Raw genomic sequence first — 19,388 nt, 5'->3', positions numbered from 1 at the left:
AGTAGGAAACAACAAAAAAAATAGAAAAACTCATAAAAGAACCTCAAAAGTGTTCTTAGTTAGGCACTGAGTAGAGTAAATGTACTTAATTGCTTTCCACCCCTGTAAATAACGGGTGGAAAGCTGGTTATTCTTGACGTGGCTTTAAAGGTCCAGTAAAAATAAGAGTAGTTGTGTTCATCCATAGCACAGAACAAACAATTTGCATTTTTGCATTTCCGTTCTAGCCACCAAAGTTTTGCACAGTTCTGCACATCATTTAAAAAAAATAAAATCAAATGTCAGGTGTTTTTGATGAGTCCAAAAAGCACAGGTGCAGTCAGGCTGCATTAACCTCAGGTGTGGCCCTGGTGCCGTGCATGTTGACTCAAACAACTGTGACACAGCAAAGGAGCAGAGGATTAATTTGTGTTATTTGCACCTGAGCTCCTTCTGCAATGAAAAGTCAAATAGTTCGGGAACAGGCCTGTGAAGCACAAGCACAAATAACTATTGTGAAAATATAAACCTGAAATTTTGTATTTTGGGGCAGTTCTAATTAATAAAGTAAGGCCATTCTCATTTGAAATTGAACGGTGTAACCTCACAGTCCCTGTATTCCCTTGAGCTGTCAGAAGCTTTTGAGAGTTTTGGTATACTAACATACTAAAGAGATGCGTAGATGACATTTAACTGAAACTGGAAGTGTGAGTTATATTAACTTGTGGCTGTCTCTATTTATAATCAGGCATTTAGGTTTTTTGTTTTTACAGTCAGAGAGTGAGTCTGACTATATATTTTAGTAAATCACTCACAACAAATAATATTTTCTCTATCGAATGTTCTGTGCTGTTAAAAATCTCTTTCTTACATGTTAAAATGCATTGAATTAACAATAAAAGCACATTACAAGTTCATCTTTTTATTAATCACATCAGTTCAGTGGAGAATCGACAGCAATAAGTGATGCCAACTATGATTAATTACGCTGCTGGTTATAGATTTTAATAAAGTAACACACACAGCCGCTGTCTGAAGCCATAGCCTTCAGTTCAAACACATTTGCAATGAGTCTTGACAAGGTAATGTGCTTCAGTTGCTTTTACAGTTTGATAATGCAGGATTATTTTGAAAATACAAAACCCGATATACAATGCCTCAAAAAATAAAAAAATATACAAAATTGAGTAGGAAAAACCAAATACATAGAAGGATAGGAATCAGATGCATATATTGGACATATATATATCAACTTAAATCAGTTTCCTGTGTAGTACTGTAGTATTTACAAACACAGCCTGCAAACTGTTAAAGGCTCTGTGTCCTGTGCTTTATTCACTGTGTGTTGGCTAAACATGCAGTAAAACTCAGAATAATAGAACAGTAAGTGATCTTGTACTGAAGCGAAATGAGATCTGTTTTCTCTGGGAGCTTTGGTTTGGGCTTGGTGTCACATCAGTGAGTTTGAGGCACTGAACCATAGCGAACCCAAATGATGATGACAGAAGTAAAGCTTGGCTTGGAACAGGATCTTCACCTCTGTGTGCTCAGCAGAAAGGATGGCCACCCGACTGACTGACAGAGCAATATTCCCCATCCGCTCCCCCTCTCCTGTTTCCCTTTTTCAGCGGTCAGCTCTGCAGACAGACAGCAGGAGGAAATCAGTTGAGGTTTAGCAAGAAAGCCTGGAGGGAGAACATTTTTTAGTCAACATGTGGTTAACACACAACAGAGTAGGAGGATGGGCCATTTTGTGTAGAGCTACGGCATCAGTGTTTGCTGATGTGTGGACCAGTCAGAAAGTTCCTTGATGTAGTTTGGACCAAACAGATCAGTGTAGTTCTCTGTGTATGGAGAGCACAGGTTATCGTCAGCACCTGAGGAGCACAAAACAACATATAAACACACTCAAAAACATGAACAGATGGGAACTCTAAGCATTGCTGGATTCTGTTTAACTTGTCTTTTTTTGCATCTGATTATTCTCACACAGGCACAAAAGCTTTTGACCTGCACATCTAACCGGCTTTTTGTGGCTTGTTGAACTAAGAACAATGTGCTTTTATTGATCTGTTTTTCATTATCTTTGTCACAATACATTTTTCTATTAGTCACTTCGAAACATCTCTTAAATCATAAATGATTGCTGTTTCCTACATTATCAACTGCTTATGTCATGCTGATCAAAATTTATCAGACTGATTCATAAGTTATTATATGCAGATCGGTTGAACCAGTTGCCATATTCTGTTAACCTTATTTCTACATTTCGATTATTATAATTTTGTAATTATGAATTGCTTTCAGGTGAATCTTGACTTTCACTAATAAAGGAGTTGTTGGAGTGTTCGATCAATGAACGAGTTCTCAAAAATTGCTTATGTATGCTGTTCTGCTTAAAGGCCGTTTCCTGTATTTACATTTTGAATTTTGTATTTTGTTCCTTTTATGCAGCAAACAGTTTTATCTTTATATTCTTTTCTCTTTTGCAGTGAAATAACAGTAAATGTTAAAACTGTCCAATCTCTTGCAATCACTCTCCCATATACAGTAATATGTTGCATTGTATCGTTGAAATGTATGTAATATGGAAAAAGCGCAGCCTTGTACATTTCCAATTATTGTCATTAAAAATTCAGATGAGAAAGTACTTTGTAGATCTAGAGCAGTGGTTCCCAACTGGTGGTCCTAAAGTAAAAAGCACACTTTTTTGAAGTACAGTACATTTCCAGCACAGAGTTTTTATTCTGAAGTGCTGTTTATGTTTATTCTTGCAATGTTTTATTTCTTTGTGTTCTAAGCCAACGTGCTGTTTACATTTTGTGAAATAAACCTGAATATGTTATTATTTATAATGTGTGGCCCTTGAACAAATGACAAAAGAGAAATCTGGACCCTGTGACTAGACGATTTGTGAACTGCATAGAGTACACTCAGTGTTATATTGACTTGATTGAACTGACCTTATTTTTGACTATCTATGATATAAACTTTTGAGTAATAAACCTTTGAGCAAGTTACACGTTTTTGCAGGAACCCTACTGTGTGATGCTGTTTGTACTGCTAATTGTTTCGAGAAATGCACTCACTGTTCAGCACGTTATAAATGAAATGAGAAATGTACTAAAGTGACTGAGAAGAACTGTAATACTCCCCCTAAAATCCACATTTTGTCTTTAATTTGCATATTTTTGCAGAACTGCATTCATCTGTGAACACACAGTATAACCTGCTATGCAATCTTATGGAGATTTTGAATTAACTCAACAGTATCGTACAGTGCCAGTGGTCCCACAGTGTATGTGTTCTCCATCCTCTCTGCTCTCCAGTCTGGTTCCAGACGTCAGCGTTGCTCAAGTGGTCCATCAGCTACAGGAGACAGAATACCTATATTCAGTCAGACAGACAGACATCTAGAGCACCACCTACTGAACCTAAACTGCATCCCATTCAACTGATCACCTAGCAGTTAGGTCAAAAAGGATGCTGTTTCATTATGGAAGGAGGAGAAAAAGGGCATGACATACAATAAAGGGCCTAGACCAGATTTAAAACCAAGCAGCTGCAGGAAAAACTCAACCTTAATAGTACACGCTCTACCTTGATTGTATTTGAATCTGTGTATATATCGTATTTGGATTTGTATATTGTCGTGTATTGTTTGTATTGTACTTTTTAAATAGGACCCCAGGAAGACTAGCCTGGCGTTTGTGCGTCGGCTAATGGGGATCCTCAATAAACATAAACATAAACATAAACATAAACCTATTGAGCCATCAGGGTGCCCCTCAGGGAAAGAGTCAGTCATTCTGCCAGTGAGTGTCTCTGTGACAGAATAAGAGATGCTCAGTCAGTCAGTAAATAAAAGATCTCATACCTTAAACACAGCCTCATTCTGCTCCAGGTCCTCCGGTTTGGCCTCCCACATCCCTGAACAAAAGTAACTATAATTGTTAGTTTTACGATCAGCACTCAGAACAACAACAAAATACTTTGATCTCAGCGACTGACCGTGCGTTTGTGTGTTGCAATATGCGTCTCCTGCGGGGGTCTCCACCTTTTGTTGTGTGTCTGAAAAGGCTTTTGTTGGTTGCCAAGCATGTGTGATGTGTATGTCGTCACTCGCCTGTCTTTCCCTGGGCCTGCTGAATAACTGCAGCCCTGAGCGAGGGGAGGAAAGGATGGTAGTGTCACATAAGATCTGTCTGACAACATGTCAGAATATGTTTGATCAATACACGTTCAAGACCTCTCCTCCGTCTGTGTGTTTGTGTGCTTGGCAGCATCCTGTAGACTCTGTAGGCGTTGCTGCCTCTTTTCCTGCTGTGCTCCCGCAGCTCACAGATGTCAGGCAGGGAGTTCAAGGCACAGCGGAAATTTGCCTTCCATGTCTTAGGATCTGGCTTGTCTTTACCTGGATGGTACCGTCCTGAAGTGAACAAATATACAAACAAGCATTGGTGTGTGTGTGTGTGTGTGTGTGTGTGTGTGTGTGTGTGTGTGTGTGTGTGTGTGTGTGTGTGTGTGTTGCTCTTTGTCTTTAGGTTTCCTCCACCCCCCATTGTCTTTGCTGGAACATCTGTCCCCAGACTTGCAATTCAGGCTTACGAAATTTGTAAGCCCAAACTTTAAAAAAAGCTTTTGATACATAAATGCTCCTGGGGTCTTTAGATTAGTTAGTAAAGCGTGACCCACCTGACAACAATTGTTGTGTAACTTTTCAAATCCTCCTACCTGAAAAAACAAAAAGGTCAGTTCTAAACACTTTCTGCCCAGCAATAGTATGTTTGAAACACTAAGCTAAAAGCAGGCGTAGCAGGCTCTTCCTATATATGCCTCCCATTTATATCTTCCTCATCTCTCCCAAGCCACTGGCTGCGCTCCATTTCAGTGCACTGATGCACCGCTTAACATACTGCAAGGACCGAAAGAGCTGTTTGAATGGAGAGTAATCTGCCAACAAGCTGTAGCAACCACATAAGTGTAACCTGATGAAACCAACTATAATATTTCTTTACAGAACAAAATCCATGATAACGTTAGTAGTTGACAAAAAAGTGCCTACATGGATAGTAATACTTACAATTTGATTTGCAGAAAAAACCTGACCATCATTCAAACATTACCTACTTTATCTGCTTTTATTTGTTTGTATTGGACATACTGTCATGGTGACGAATATCCAGCTCTCACTTCTCAAATTTAACGGTGAATCCAGTATCTGCTGGCTACCACACCAGCCAAATGGTGCATGCCCACTATACATCCAGTACAGTACAACCAGCCATCCGCTCCTATCCATTTTGTATTAGAAGCCACAGATTCCTACATTTATTCCTACAGATTCCCTGTACAAAGTATGCTGGGATACCTGTGATGAGGACCAAGCGGCCCAAAAACAGGAAGTGACAATTTCAAAAATTCAAGTGGTGCTGATATCAAGACCACCTCTCCAGTGACATTATGAACAGTTTTGTATAAATCCAGGAAATTCCAGTAGAGAAGAGGGCGGGAGATTATAAATCGATATAAGCAACCAGTGGTGCAGGGCGAACGCGCATTGAGGCAAATTGGTCGCATATGGAGTGCAAACTTGGCGCACGCAGGCATGGAAATGGTGGGCAGACAATTTTACCTGCCTGGTCACTCTCGCCTCAAAAAACATCCCCTGTCTTTATTTAGCTTTGACGTCCAACTATGGAAGATTGCGCAAAGTTAAAAGGAAGAATTTAGAAAATATGGTTAATCGATGTTACACACTCTTGTACAGTAGATGGCGCTCTGCACCTTTAAGTTGTTTGCGATCCGCCAAGAAACCGTGAGAAGAAGAAAGTTTATGGAAGACGCCAACACTGCCACGCCACCGCGCGAACTGTCATACCCGGACAGTGGGATTTAAATACTCCGTGGAGCGCGCGCCTTTACAAAGCTGTTCTCACCTGTGCGCATCACTGCCGTCTCCAGCGCTGTTCCTCTGGTCGACAGGAAGTCTGAGTTCATCTTCAAGGTATGTGTACTGTGTGTGTGATCAGATTTTGCGGTTTATCATCACTTGCCTGTGTATTAGGCTGATTTTGTCACCTGATGACGACAGGTACACATAACCCCAGCGCTGAGCGTTTGTGAAGTGGCGGATTGAGTGTGTGAGTTGCACATTGCCCGATGAGGTTGCAGAGTGAGCGTTTGGAGTTGCAGGTTGTATGGTTGGAGCGGCAGGTTGAGCGTTTGGAGCTGCAGGAGATGGCCTAAAACCCACCTGTAGAGGTAGGCACTGCTACGTGCTATTGTCGCCCAGGTTATTCCCGCATCGGCTGCCTCCAGATCACTGTATTGTTTATGATGTAGGTGTCCTGAGGCGGCTGGAGCCGCATGTTAGTAGGTGGTTGTGTGGCTGGAGGGAGAGGCAGGGTGAGACATGTTCATGCCCATTTAAAGATCTCGTAGGAGATTTGTAAAAATAAATTCTCAGCAAGTATTTTTTTTTTCTTAAAATGGATGGTACAGAATGATACAATGCAACCAATGCTGTGTTTTAGTAATGTTTTTTTTAGTTCTCAGAATGTTCTTTTTAAAGTTTGTGGGTAACATTTCCTATAAACATCAAACAATGTAACAAATGTTTTTTTTTTGTGTGTGTTAACATATCACCTTATGTTACATTTTCATTCAAAAATGGTGATTACAGACCACAGACGTGCTGAATATGGCTTTGGCATTTAACGTTATAGTTACATTTTTAAATTATTATGTACAATTGCACTTTGTGTGTGTTAACATATCACTTTATGTTACATTTTCATTAAAAAATGGTGATTACAGACCACAGACATGTGCTGAATATGGCTTTGGCATTTAACGTTATAGGTACATTGTTTGAAATGATGAACATCCTTAAAACGTTCTTTGAATATTAGATTAAAATGTTTCCTTTAAAACATCATTGCATCTTGTAGGTAATGATAACTAATGTTGTGGGAATGTTCGCTTCCGGCTGGGTTTTCTTTTCGTCTTATTTTTAGAATAGTTTGGTGCTGTTTGGTTTTACTTCTTATGTCTTTAGCTTTGTTTTCAGTATAGTTAAGCATTCAGCTAAAATTGCTGTTTTGTCATAACTCTTACCTTTTGAAATTATTCATGTACAATTGCACTGGAAGCCACATCTCTGACTACCTTTACTGTTATCTGTGTTTTGACCTGTTAATGGTTTAACTGTGCCCCTTATCCTTCAGTTGGTCTGGTCACACAGAAATGACTGCTTCAAGTTTCAAGTATGTGCCACTGGTGGTGGCTGTGGTTGGATGTGGTCAGATGTGTAATTTGTTCCACCAACTACACCTAGCAGATATGTTACAGTGCCTTAGGACCTCTTGATGGAAACGTCTCTATCTTAAACACAAAAAATAGGACCCTTGAATAGCCACGTTGGCTAACTACACAGGGAGCAACACATACCCCTCTCAAAAGACGAATTCAATACTGAACCTGATAGAGTTGGATTTTGTCAATACAGCTGGAAGATATTCAAATCAGAACTATACCAGCCTCATAAATATCAGGACAGGATTTATCAGATGTGTTCATCTTCAAAAACATAACTGTTACAACACAACTGTGTTGATACCATCTGTCATCAGCATGTTGAGTTCTCATATTTAGCACCATGGTGTGGTTTGGATCAAAGCCAGTCCTCTAGATATATTTACTAGACTCAATAATAAATTCACTGGAGTTTTAAGTGATCCACTATGGATAATTTCCAGCAGACAAGGGCTAAAAAGAAGTAAAAGACAGAAGGTAGCAGCAGCTATATTACACACATGCTGCAATTTTCAACTTTCATTTATGACTTGGAGATCCTAATGTACACATGTTTTGTGTCTTTTTTTTGTTTGTTTAATTGATGGTTCAATTTATTTCATTATTACTTTTCATCGGCTTAAACTGTATTTGAGAACATACCGGTTCTGCCCAGTGTTCTTTCACACATTCAACTTCCTTGTGGAGGAGCAGGGCTGTTGTACTTTAGACAGCAATATGATCACCTTACACATTCAAAGCAACTGAACCGAAGCTTTCCCATGATGTGATGTGCAACTATAATCACAAAGCGTGACCTTCCTAATACTAGAGTGTTTGATGATGTGTGTGTGTGTGTGCGTGCATGTGTGTATGTGTGTGTCTCTGTGTATGTATGATGACTTTACTCAAATTTTTGCTCAGAATGTACAGAATTGAGATGACAGAGCAAAAACATTTAGTTATGAGATTATGAAACAAAAGCAATTTAGACGAGGACTGAACCTTAAAAACCACATAAACCGATCAATCTTCTTTTTTCAAGTTTGATCCTTTGAATTCAGCATTTATGTTTATTTAGCACATACTGATGTATTCACGGTTTCTGTGAAATTCATATTATTTAGCTGGAAACTGGGATGATGGTATGAATGTGGTAAATCTAGAAAGATCTGGGTTGAACAATACTGCGGCTGCTCTTCAAGACTTCTGCTGGCAGAAAACAGGTCAGCAGGCAAATCTCATCAGGATGGTCGAAATAATAAATGCAGGGAAAATAGCAAAATGCTGCAGGGAAATTTTAACTTTAAAAACCAATTTAAAAATCATTTTTATTGTCTTGTGTAATTTTGAGAAATGACTGTACTAAGGGTTTTTCTTTGGACTTTTTCTCATGAATGAGGTGATGCAGTAACAACAACTTTTGGAGGGCATTTTGACCCTTAATGACCTAGTCAGATTTGAGCCAGGGACCTCTCAACTACTTTGACGGCCTGTAAAAGTGAAAATGAGTGGCAAATAGAAAATGAGGCGAGAGCTTAAAAAAAGCTACTGAAGTTTGTTTGACATGTGTGAACACATTACAGTAAATAAATTCAAACATTAATCATAAATGAATACGTTTGGCATGTTGTAATATTTTCTTCTTGATGATATGCTTGTAAATATCATCTCATCTTCATTGACATATTGCCTTGCAGCAGTGCTGTGGCTCTGACCCCAGCAGTCCATTTAGATTACAACTCTAAGCTTGGTATAATGTAAGAAGTATAACATAAGCTTGTTCTACTTCAGTTTTACTTATTTGTTACTCTACATCAAAGCATCAGCATGCAAGTGTAAGTCTAAAAACATAACACAAGCAAAGTGCTTAAAAGACAATAAGAAATAGTATGAATAGAGATGGGAATCAATCAACTGGAACTGATGTGTGTGTGTGTGTTTGTGTGTGTTGTTATATGTTATATGCTGTATGCTGTATGTCTACAACTTAGTTAAAAATGAATGTGACCTTTTTGACCAGTGCACTGTAGTAAAGGAGATTTTTTTTAATTTCAACAAGGCTTTTCCAGGTTAAATAAATAAATAAATAAATAAACAAACAAAATATTTACATGCTTGCATATGTGTGGGGCTCCTACCTGTATGCATGGCCCAACTCCTAAAGAGAGTAGCATCCCGGTCAATACTCCAGCCATGCCGAGCGGCATGTTTCCAAGGAATCTGGAAGACTCGAGCTGACTGTAGAATAAAAAAAAAACAGAAAAAAATAGCTGCCAAAAGAATTTCATTATTTACATTTTCTTTTGTCTGCTGCCCTGGAGAAATTAGATATAGAGCAAAACTTTTTACACCAAGGTGCATGTGTGTGTATGGGATGATGATGAGATAAAGGGTCTACCTGGTCCAGCCAGCTGACTCCTGGATACCTCCCAGACTGAATCTGCTCCTCCAGCCATGGCCTCAGCCTCAGCCGGCCGGGTTGTTGCATGCTTCAGACTAAGCACCAGGTGTGCTGAAAGGTGTGGACGCGTTACTGGCTTAACGGGAGTTTCAGCAGTAACAGAAAATTTCTCAGGAGTTCAGATTTAATCAGAGGTTACTCCAGGGCGCCCTTCCTCTTCTGCTGCATTCTTCCAATCAAACACCTCACAGTTTGTCCTGCTCCTCCTCAAATGGCCTTCCCTGCTGCTTGGGAGACTCCTACAATTACAGGAAATTCTGTTTATACTGTATGTTGTCCTTTTTGAAAGAGAGATTGAGTTGAAGTATTATGGAGTAGAGAGTTGCTGAGGTCCCTGGAAAGGTATCTAATGCTAAGTCACTTGAAGGGTTTAAGTGAGTGCTAATTTTTTTGGGTGATCTTGTGGTTGGTGAGGTTTTTGTAGCAGCAGTGAGACAGTGTGTTTTCATGTAAGACCCCCAGGTGGAAGCAGAGTTCATGCTATATGTGACAGAAGAGCAGCCTCACATGTTGCAATGGTGCCTTACTTTTTACTTTATATAACCTGAATATCTTAGGTGGTCGAGTCAATTTATCAGTTCCTCTTAACCAACTGACGACTTGCATAACTCTTTTAAATACCTCTAAAATTATGTCCTGCCCTTATACCCACTTTCAACAGAAAATATGTCAAGATAAAGAAGGTCTGCTTTTTTGCACTGTCAATCTATATGTATATACTGTTTGTCAGTCTCAGCTCTACTGTTTTAACAACTGTGTCTACTTTTCCAATCATTAAGTTTTAATATGTTTTAACACTTTGGCCAGGGATTACAGAATGAATTTTTTTTAACCATGTGTATTTATTCATTTGCATTGTTCCTTCTCTCAAATAAAATAATTATATAAAAAAGCATACAATACAATTGATTGATACAAATGGAAATTGCTTGTTTTAAATTATAACATTAAAAATTCAGCAGCAATGTATTTTTGGAGCAAACACAACCCAAGATAATATAAACAACTTTTATTTTAACAATTTTCTTTCAGAGAAAAAGTACATTTTACACGTGTAACATTTCTTCACTTTCAAAAATACCAGCATGTCTTTACCCTTTAATAGTGAAATGAGTGTCTTCGGGCACCATGTCTTTGCTGTGATAAGAACAGCGTACCGCTTGAAGAGGATGTGTGTTTCTGTGGAAATGCCGTAGCTGTTTCCAGAGAAGAGCAATGAGGAAGTAATTTGAAAAACCTATAAAGCACTAGCTCAATATGGCAGCTGATTGTTATGACTTGTTTGAGACACATTTCATTTGTAATTTTGCTTAAAGCGCTCAGTGTTGATGCGTGGAATGGAACAGGTTTATTTTGTGACTCCTCTGGTCAAATCAAGTTCAGAGAGGAATTGACATAATCTACAAGAAATGACTCCTCTGACACATTTCACTGAAGTCTAACTAATATTGTACTTGATGGTTAGTCATGATTTACAGAGACAGTATATACACTTAATGAATTTTCTATGTGACAAAAAAACGAAACAAAAACCCTCAGTGGATTATGACATGAGGTACAGATATGTGACTGCAGCAGTTTTGTTCAAGCAGTTGCAGCAAGCACAAACACAAAAAAAACTCAAATGCAGTCTGTTTTTGACAGACATTTTGAGCTCATATTTTGACTGCATTTGATGCAAAACATCTTTTTTACATAGTTTGTTTTTACATACTTTGCATCAAATGAAGTCTTACACAGTTGTGAAGTATTTATAAATAAAGGAATCAGCCGCTCTTACGGTGCAAAGATGTGTTTTCTACAAATTACTGCTACACACAAAATCTGTAGGTTTCCATTAACCCTCAAATTGTACAAATTGAAACTGTGATTATAAAATACACCTAAAGGAAACATGTCAATTTTGAAAAAACTTGACTGCAAAAAGTTTGTATGCTCGCATGAAGTGATATTTCAGGTGAATCGAAAAAGCCATATTTTTCAAAACTGCAATGAAAAACACTTTGTGCGATTTAAAAGGTCACATGATGCTATGGCTATATGTCCATATAGTCCATATAAATTAGCGCTACACACTCTGATAGCCGCTCTCTGTGATGATCGGCACAGACTGGTCAGCAGGGATCAGTGAGAGAAAAGGTCTTTGGAGCTCAGAGGAACACTGACCACCCTGGACATTGTCAACGAAACCCGGAACAACTTGGCTTAAGGAGCTTTGAGGCATCTTGGTGAAGAATTCATCTGGACATTTGTTCAAATGTCTTTCCTCCTCACCACTTCTCTCCTCTGAAAACACAATGGCAGGTTGCTCCACCAGATTCTGAAATGACTGGTAGTCGTCATCCACCGGAGGAAAGCTGCTTGAAACTGCAGGCACACCTCTGTAGCAGGGATTTTCGTCACATATAATTTCACCTTCAACTTTTCCATGTAGCTTTTTCGCCTCATCAAAGCTCTCACACCCGACCTCAGCTGTGGACACAGGATCACATGACGCAATTGTGCCAGTGGAAGTGGAGGACAAACTGGATGACAAACTGAAGTCTTCTGCATATGCAAATCCCCCCAAATCTGCATTGCGTGGATGATACGACATGTCTGTTGGCATCAGAGACGAAACCACTGGTGGTGAATTCACAAGCAGACAAGCTGGTGCCTGCTGGTCGACAAAGGTCACATCATCACCTGCAGAAGGACGGTATGCAGAGTCACAAAGCATTTCAGCCTGCGTCTGGACCTCGGAGCTGCTGGTCATCATCTCATGTGGGACGCTTGGAATGAAGACGTTGTAGGTTTTATTTTCAAAGCAAGATGATCCAGATTTCATGTCATCAGCTCGGACATCACAAGGGTTGCAGGAGGAGGAGAGCAAACCACTGTCTTTGTTTACTTCTGCATTAAGTGAAATAGTGGTCAAAGGTGATATTGGGCTGATATTGGGGAAAGCTTTTACAAGAGCATCCTGAACACCAGCGATAATGTCAGCAGGTTCTGTGTGAGAACGAGTAAAACCAAAAGAGCCAGTACTGATTCCATTGCTTTGCTGAGGGCTCCTGCTGCTCATGTCTCTCAGTGACCCCTTTAACCTGGATACAGAGAAATGGGTTATTGAAATTGCCAATATAATCACATGAAAACCCTTAAAGAAATGGGTTGTATTGTTGTACAAATGCAGTCAAACTAACCATGGTTTGCTGTCACTTGGAACAAGAGGTTCAAAACAGATAGAGGAGATGATGGGTGGCTCAGGTTTCAGGATCTGCAACACAGGAGAAAAACAACAGACCTGAAATGTATCTTTTGAAGGGGTTGGTTTAGAAACGTTCTTTTCCTATTTCTTATTTAATATGAACTATTCAAAAGTGCAGGAAATGACCTTTTCTAATTGACTTCCGCTTTCTGAAAGTATCTAGAGAGTTTCAAAGTTAGAATCACTAAGATTTCAGTCCTGTTTTTTGGTGAAACCCCTGGTTACTGGTGGTAACAGCAAGTGTAGTTTTAATACTACATTTGCCTACATTTACTACAAATGCCTGCTGAGCAGCTACTTTGACAATAATAAAGGCAATCTGAATGTACATTATAGAGATTAATTCCAGAATATAGATGCATTGAATGGCTATTGCTGAAACATGCCAACAATTAGTGAAATTCTTGAGGATTGTAACCCTGTTTATGCATAATTAGGAAAAATAAACCGATGCAACAATTGAAGCTGTAATAGGGAAGGTAAGGGGGAGGGGGTATTGAGAGGGGACAACAACATGAAAATCTCTCTTCTGATAGGTCAGTGGTCAGCAATTATACCATGTGGACAAAATGTGGGGTTAAGAACATGACTAGGTGACTCACCTCTTGCTCATTTGGATGCATTATCAGAAGTTTTGGATTTGGACATTTGGCAACTGTGTCCCACCACTTTGATTTTAGCCTAAAAACAATTGCACATATAAATAAACAAAAATAACACGCATAACACATGAACACAACACTGGACTTCTATCTCACACAGGCTCTGCTCCCTATTGAACTCTTTGGGTAATACTCCTCTAATCACGAGCATGCATGTACACACTGAGATCTTCATGAACGTAGCAGGCAGATTTGGACGTGCCTACCCTTGTACATGCGGACCTCACAGTATATAAGGATGCACATTGTGACAGTCCAACATCCTTTTTTTCTTCAGCGACGGCACACAGAGTAGCTTCCTCTATGGATGGAGTCACTGCCTCTAGAATCTCATCAGTGCCTCACAGCAAACCACACAGAGAGCGGTGTTCAGCATCCACCAGCCTGTGAGGCCTGCTTGGCACTGCCCAACTTTAGATGCCAGCAGGGATGGGATTACTTCAGCTGCTGCTACATGATGATTCACTGCCATGACAGTGGGCAGGTGCTTGTGATTGATGACATCAAGACAAACCTCTCAGAATGACATTTTGGACCACAGTATAACCATATTCATAACCTAATTCAAGGTGTTTCTGCAGTGGGCTGTTTGATGTCTGCCACAGTTGGCTCCTGTCACATGTGGCTGAGACTAACTCCCCCTAAAAAGGACCCCCTGGAATCTCTGAGAACTACTGTCATCAAGGAAGGGCTTTTTGGATCTATCTCATCGGTTACTCAGTGCTTCAAAAAACTACAGGAGTCCCACCCACTGCTTGATCATCACAGAAAGAGGATGATATGAAGTGTGTTGAGGGGCTGAGACAAGAAGAGAGACCATGCTACAAAACTCTGCCCGCCCCAATTTCCAATGCTGCCTCTTCTGAGACACTCCAACAATGTCCTCCTCATTGCCAAGGTGCACGGCCACATTGTTGTAATATACTGGTGTTGATGATCGTGTTGATAATGTGAAAAAAAATTTTTGGGTATGTGAATGCATGCTTGTTACTGGAGGAGTATTACCCAATGACTCCAGTAAAGGAATCCACCCATTATAATAGGACTAGGGTTACAAATATCTTAACCTTTATTGAGATATCTTAAGAAAAAACCTTTCATATGTAATTCGCTAACAGAGAAACCATGCCGGTCTTAGACAATCTTGTAGACAATCTTTTATCTGCATGACTTACTTCCCATAACAGCCACATACAGCAACACTGATGATGACTGCAGCAACACTGAGGCTGATGGTGATAGCCAAGGGCATAATGTAAGGGGACACAGCTGTTAAGTAAAATGCATGAAGTCAGTTTAGAAATCGCTTAATTTCAGTACACATGACATGCAGTAGAGAATGTGAGTCGGGAGGGAGGGCCCATAGGGTGCAGCAATGAATTTAAATAAGTGCATGCAGCGCACATTTTTGGTAGACTACTCCTTTTTTTATTTGGAAATAGTTAGTAGTTCCTGGGCCAGATCCAAGACCAAAAGGAGAAAAAAATATGCTGCACACTTATATAACCTACACTATGCCTATGTTTACTGTTTTTTTTTTCATGGTAGTGTCATGCAAAGAACAATGAAAGCACAGCAATCATGTATGCGTTGGTATTAATTATAAAAATTGACAAAGACTGAAAAGATGACACTTACGGGTGGTGAATTCCCACACTTTACTACTGTCACTGAACTTGGCACTTCTGCTTGTGTAGCTTTTTACGTTGACCACATATGTTGTACTTGGCTTCAAGTCTCGACCAAGTATTTCATAGTAATTCAGTCCACCAAGTGTATTTGGTTTGACAGATTTAGATACCTGGTATGGAGAAACAAGAATAATATATTTTTTAAAAGGATGGTTTGGTAGTTTGTTTAACTTAATGACAACCTGATTGTCTATATCTCCACTACAAATGATCTCAGTATTCAACGGTGCATGACTTTGCTCCTACCTTTTTGGTGTCCCCTTTTTTATAGTAAGTCACATTCGCAGTCAAGCCTTCACCGAAAATGCCATTGTAATTTGTTTTCCAAATGATTTGAAAATTCCCATTCGATTTTCTTACTGAGGTGATTGTTGGGGTTTTGGGCTTTACTGTAGAAAAGAGATAAGAAAAGTAAGTTTTATATTATTGACTGTTAATTCTGGATCAGTCTATTTCTGGCAGATGCTGATTGGCTTTTACAGACTTTCACTGAAAAGAGTCAACTTACTGCTGCCTCTGATGCTGATGTTTCTAGACTCCATATGTTTGCCTCCTTTCAAAACTGTTGCCATGTAATTGTCCAAAGGAGTAAAAATCATTTGGTTGAAGGAGCAAAAACACTGTCCAATGTCATATGTTTTGGCAAAGCAATGCCTGTCCCTGTAATACAAGACAACATACATCTTACTCTTTATATCAAATATGCAAAGTATTGGCTGCTCGGGATGCTTCTGTTGATTTTTAATATTAGCTAGGGTGAAGTCAGATAATTTAAGACATTAGGTAAAATAATGTGAATAAGGTTTTACATCTTGGGCTCTTTGAATATTTGCAGTCAGTCACCAAACATGTTATTAAGTTGTTGGTACAAAAGTGTTTTATATGAAACAATCATTTTTATTTGGTTGAAAAAACTAGGATGGGCATAGCAAACAATAATAAAATAAAACAAATCCACTGGTTTCAGACTTTCATGGAAAGCCATGTGGTATATTGATTTTCTCATGTTAGTAATGTGAGAACTGCATCTAAAACAACAAGGGCATTACAATAAAACTGGTTATAGGGTGTTGCTTTTTATTAAATGATTGACTTGTAATCGAAATATTTTAACGTCACACTTTAGTTTTTATGGGAAAGGTTTTTGAGCGAGTACAAAGGCCTAATGCATTCAGGTAAAATTGGGCAAAAAAATCAGCTAAAATTGGACATATTTCTGAAGTGAAACCAGCATGTTTTAGGCCACCAGATGCCATAAAATTATGATTTGCTATTTTATGGCCATTTATATATATATATATATATATATATATATATATATATATATATATTTATATATTTATATATATATATGTCAGTTAAAAATATTAAATATGCTGTGAGTCCATGTCAGCTATAATAGTCCAGAATTAGCCATGATTGTAAGACACATGCACGTCCATTATAGACAAAACAGTGCAAAGGACACAGGCAACAATAGAACAGGGGAAACATGTCAGAAAAGTTGAATATTTCTTTAGATAGCTACTGGTTAAATTAATTATTTAATGGATTAAAATGCCCTCCCGCAACAAGTTATTAAAGTAACACTTCAGGTAGTCTGCAGAGATTGAGGTGATTTACTTTGTAATCTACCAAAAAGTCTCACAAATTACCTGACTTCACCCTGGAGATTAACAATTTAGGCCTTCTCAGCATTATTTTACTGAATCATCATTGTAAGTAAGCCCATGACTATAAAATGACACCCATGCATTTAACATAAAAAAACACCCTACTGAAATCCGTTGTAGCTCTGGAGAATCAGTTTGTATTCAGTGCAGTTTTGCGCGTTGAAGTTGCAAAACATCATTGTGTCATAGTCGTTGACACAGTCAATGTTTTGGCCTAAAACAGACATTACACAAAAAGATTAATACAGTGAATGAGTTAATCTGCACAAAAGCTGTCTAAATATCCACCAAATTTACCAGAGAGAGCCGTTGCGATGTTCCCTAAAATAAGCAGGACAAATGATATCCTGTCGCGACCTCGCCTGAAAGCAGACACAAAAGCAGATTTTCGTTACTTTGATTATTTGATGAGTTGGTTAACTCAGACACAAGAATCCAGATTACCTCTTAAACTCCATACTGAAACGATTTAATCCAGTTCTTCTTCGAAAACAGCAATCCAACTCAGCCATCCACTCCGTGGGAAAAAGAAAGCAGTCTGCTGAATGCTTGACCGCACGTTTCACACACTTCCTGATACTGCAAAGCTTTTTACGGGAAATGTTGCTCCAGTAGCTCTGGATAAGTGCATCTTACTCACCTTCCCTCAAAGAGAGGCAAGACTGTAACACGTTCACTCAAACTGGCATTAGATTTCAGTGCTACCATACCGCAAATGAAGCAACTCGATTTCCACAGACAAGTATGAATTTGTGTAAATGAACGTGCAGCGGTAAAAGTGTTGGTCAGGAGTTGTGTATTTTTTGTGTTGTGCCATGGGTTGATAAACTTTTTCTCATAACACGTAATGTTAGAGGGATTGCACATTATGTTAAAAGGAAGTAAAATAATGAGTTTCGCTAAAAAAATAAAATAAAATAAATAAAAATAACGTTTACTGCAAGAGACTCAACGCAACTGAATATTGACCTTTTGAAACCTGGAGCGACATCACTTTTCTTGTGTTGCATTCAAACAAGTATTGAAACCTGTAAACCCTGAGCAAATTGGTGCAGTTTCTTTCAAAAACGTGGTGAGAAGGCAATGAGCAACTTGGTTGCAAGAAATTAGCAGATTGTGAATTATTTTGAAAAGCTCAAAAGTAGGTAAAAAAAATAGGATAGTATAGGGAAAAAAAAAAACAAAACAAAAAAGCTAGGTGGGAACAATATTTAAAACCATCATAATTGTATATATAAGAATGATCATAATTGTATATTTAAAATAATGTTACAGAGCTGTTATACTTTTTAGGCAAATTTTCCAGGTAATTCCCTTGTCTTTTAGCTGCCTTTTTTCATCTTCTTTTTTTAAAAACTAATTTTAATGGAATTTTCTTGTTTTTCTTTATTGTTTGTATGTGTTTTTTTTTTTTTTTTTTTTTTTACAAATATCTCACTAATTTTTGGATCATCGCCTCATTCATTGCTCATTGCCCTCTTAAGAAATCACAAAAAAATCAAGTGAACTCAACACAAAGCGTTATGCAGGTATCACTATACTTCTTCAACAAAGGGTCATATTTCCATATTTTATGTGAATGTGCTTTTGATTGAAAGTTTTGGACTGAAGTTATTCAGCCTTACCCTGCACTCTATAGTTGGGGTTCCATCAACCCACAATAACTAACAACACAATAAGTGGATGTCTGTAGCTCTTGCTGTTGCCAAAATGTTTTAGTTTTAGTTTTATGAAGAAACTGCAATGTTCCACACATTCAAGACTGGACTAATATACTGTTTAAAATAGGTGAACTCTAAAATGTTTTTACATGCATATAGTCTCAGTAAATTACCCTTAGCAACTGTGACCTGAAGACAACAGACAGAACACAAAATTAAAATGTTTCTTTTTAATAACAAATGTAGTTAGACCAATGCGCATCTATCCACTTACAGTTACAGTAAGATAGTAAGTTTACAACCAGCAAAACTTTGCACCCACGTGTGGATGCCATGACAGAAAATATTTCAGGAGGTCAGATTTCATTCTGAAGAGCTGCAAGCTTCATCCTGAAGACAATGCTAAACTGTTTTCACAGGCTGAATGCTACTAAAAATGACGCAGATGCAGCAGCTCCTCAAATCTGTGCTACTTTTTTGCTGTATTTTTCTATATTTTTCAACACCATGACCTCTTCTGTTGAAGCACCACTTTTCTACAATAGAGAAGCACTTATCAACATGAGGAAAAGTTGTGTGGGTTTTGGACTGAACGCAGCAGACCGCGAGAGGATCCCCACCAGTGGCATGTGCTGAGTGGCCAGCCAGACCGGAGGGGAGAAACTTTAACCGAAAGCGCTGGACAAAGAGAGGGGAGGAGTGCCAACATCAG

At 38.7% G+C, this 19,388-nt stretch overlaps 3 protein-coding genes across 5 annotated transcripts in view; 1 reads left to right on the top strand and 2 right to left on the bottom strand.

Annotated features, from left to right (window-relative positions):
• Window positions 1-432: 432 nt before the first annotated feature.
• On the bottom strand, window positions 433-9,821 carry LOC121959306 (uncharacterized). 3 transcript variants are annotated; one of them, XM_042508669.2, is made up of 8 exons: window positions 9,677-9,821; window positions 9,417-9,516; window positions 4,229-4,408; window positions 3,991-4,140; window positions 3,857-3,909; window positions 3,258-3,348; window positions 1,707-1,856; window positions 433-1,616 (listed from the first exon to the last, which is right to left on the bottom strand). In XM_042508669.2, the coding sequence occupies exons 1-7, from the start codon at window positions 9,764-9,766 to the stop codon at window positions 1,741-1,743; spliced, it is 780 nt and encodes a 259-aa protein (XP_042364603.2). In that variant the 5' UTR covers window positions 9,767-9,821; the 3' UTR covers window positions 433-1,616; window positions 1,707-1,740. The 3 variants fall into 3 exon arrangements, with proteins under 3 accessions (XP_042364603.2, XP_087935455.1, XP_087935468.1); XM_088079329.1 differs by lacking the exon at window positions 9,677-9,821 and having other exon boundaries at window positions 9,417-9,655; XM_088079342.1 differs by lacking the exons at window positions 9,417-9,516; window positions 9,677-9,821 and adding an exon at window positions 5,919-6,389 and having other exon boundaries at window positions 434-1,616.
• The window catches only part of LOC121958972 (uncharacterized), a 33,920-nt gene continuing 20,305 nt past the window's right edge, over window positions 5,774-19,388 (top strand). The window contains exon 1 of the mRNA XM_088079298.1: window positions 5,774-5,986. The gene's annotated coding sequence lies outside the window, so the exon portion shown is untranslated. The remainder of the gene's footprint in view (window positions 5,987-19,388) is intronic.
• LOC121959077 (uncharacterized) lies at window positions 10,734-17,713 on the bottom strand. The gene is made up of 10 exons (XM_042508291.2): window positions 17,460-17,713; window positions 17,313-17,377; window positions 17,121-17,229; window positions 15,851-16,002; window positions 15,589-15,731; window positions 15,290-15,452; window positions 14,827-14,920; window positions 13,592-13,670; window positions 12,925-12,998; window positions 10,734-12,825 (listed from the first exon to the last, which is right to left on the bottom strand). Exons 1-10 carry the CDS (start codon window positions 17,525-17,527, stop codon window positions 11,808-11,810), a joined length of 1,965 nt encoding a protein of 654 aa, XP_042364225.2. The 5' UTR covers window positions 17,528-17,713; the 3' UTR covers window positions 10,734-11,807.

This window comes from Plectropomus leopardus, chromosome 1 (assembly GCF_026936395.1).
Source record: "Plectropomus leopardus strain MGB_pleo_1.0 chromosome 1, ASM2693639v1, whole genome shotgun sequence".
NCBI lineage: Eukaryota > Metazoa > Chordata > Actinopteri > Perciformes > Serranidae > Plectropomus > Plectropomus leopardus.
The sequence above is the reverse complement of the archived record's forward strand: the minus strand, read 5'-3'. Positions and strand labels throughout refer to the sequence as shown.

Coding starts and splice junctions, on each gene's coding strand:
- LOC121959306 (XM_088079329.1), bottom strand. CDS start 9,639: ATGCACCTTGGTGTAAAAAGTTTTGCTCTATATCTAATTTCTCCAGGG. Junction 3,349..3,856: donor AGAATGAGGCTGTGTTTAAG/GTATGAGATCTT, acceptor TGTCTCCTGTAG/CTGATGGACCACTTGAGCAA. Junction 1,857..3,257: donor ACTGTGGGACCACTGGCACT/GTACGATACTGT, acceptor TGTGCTCCTCAG/GTGCTGACGATAACCTGTGC.
- LOC121959077 (XM_042508291.2), bottom strand. CDS start 17,527: ATGGCTGAGTTGGATTGCTGTTTTCGAAGAAGAACTGGATTAAATCGT. Junction 17,230..17,312: donor CATCGCAACGGCTCTCTCTG/GTAAATTTGGTG, acceptor TGTCTGTTTTAG/GCCAAAACATTGACTGTGTC. Junction 15,732..15,850: donor CATCAGCATCAGAGGCAGCA/GTAAGTTGACTC, acceptor TCTTTTCTACAG/TAAAGCCCAAAACCCCAACA.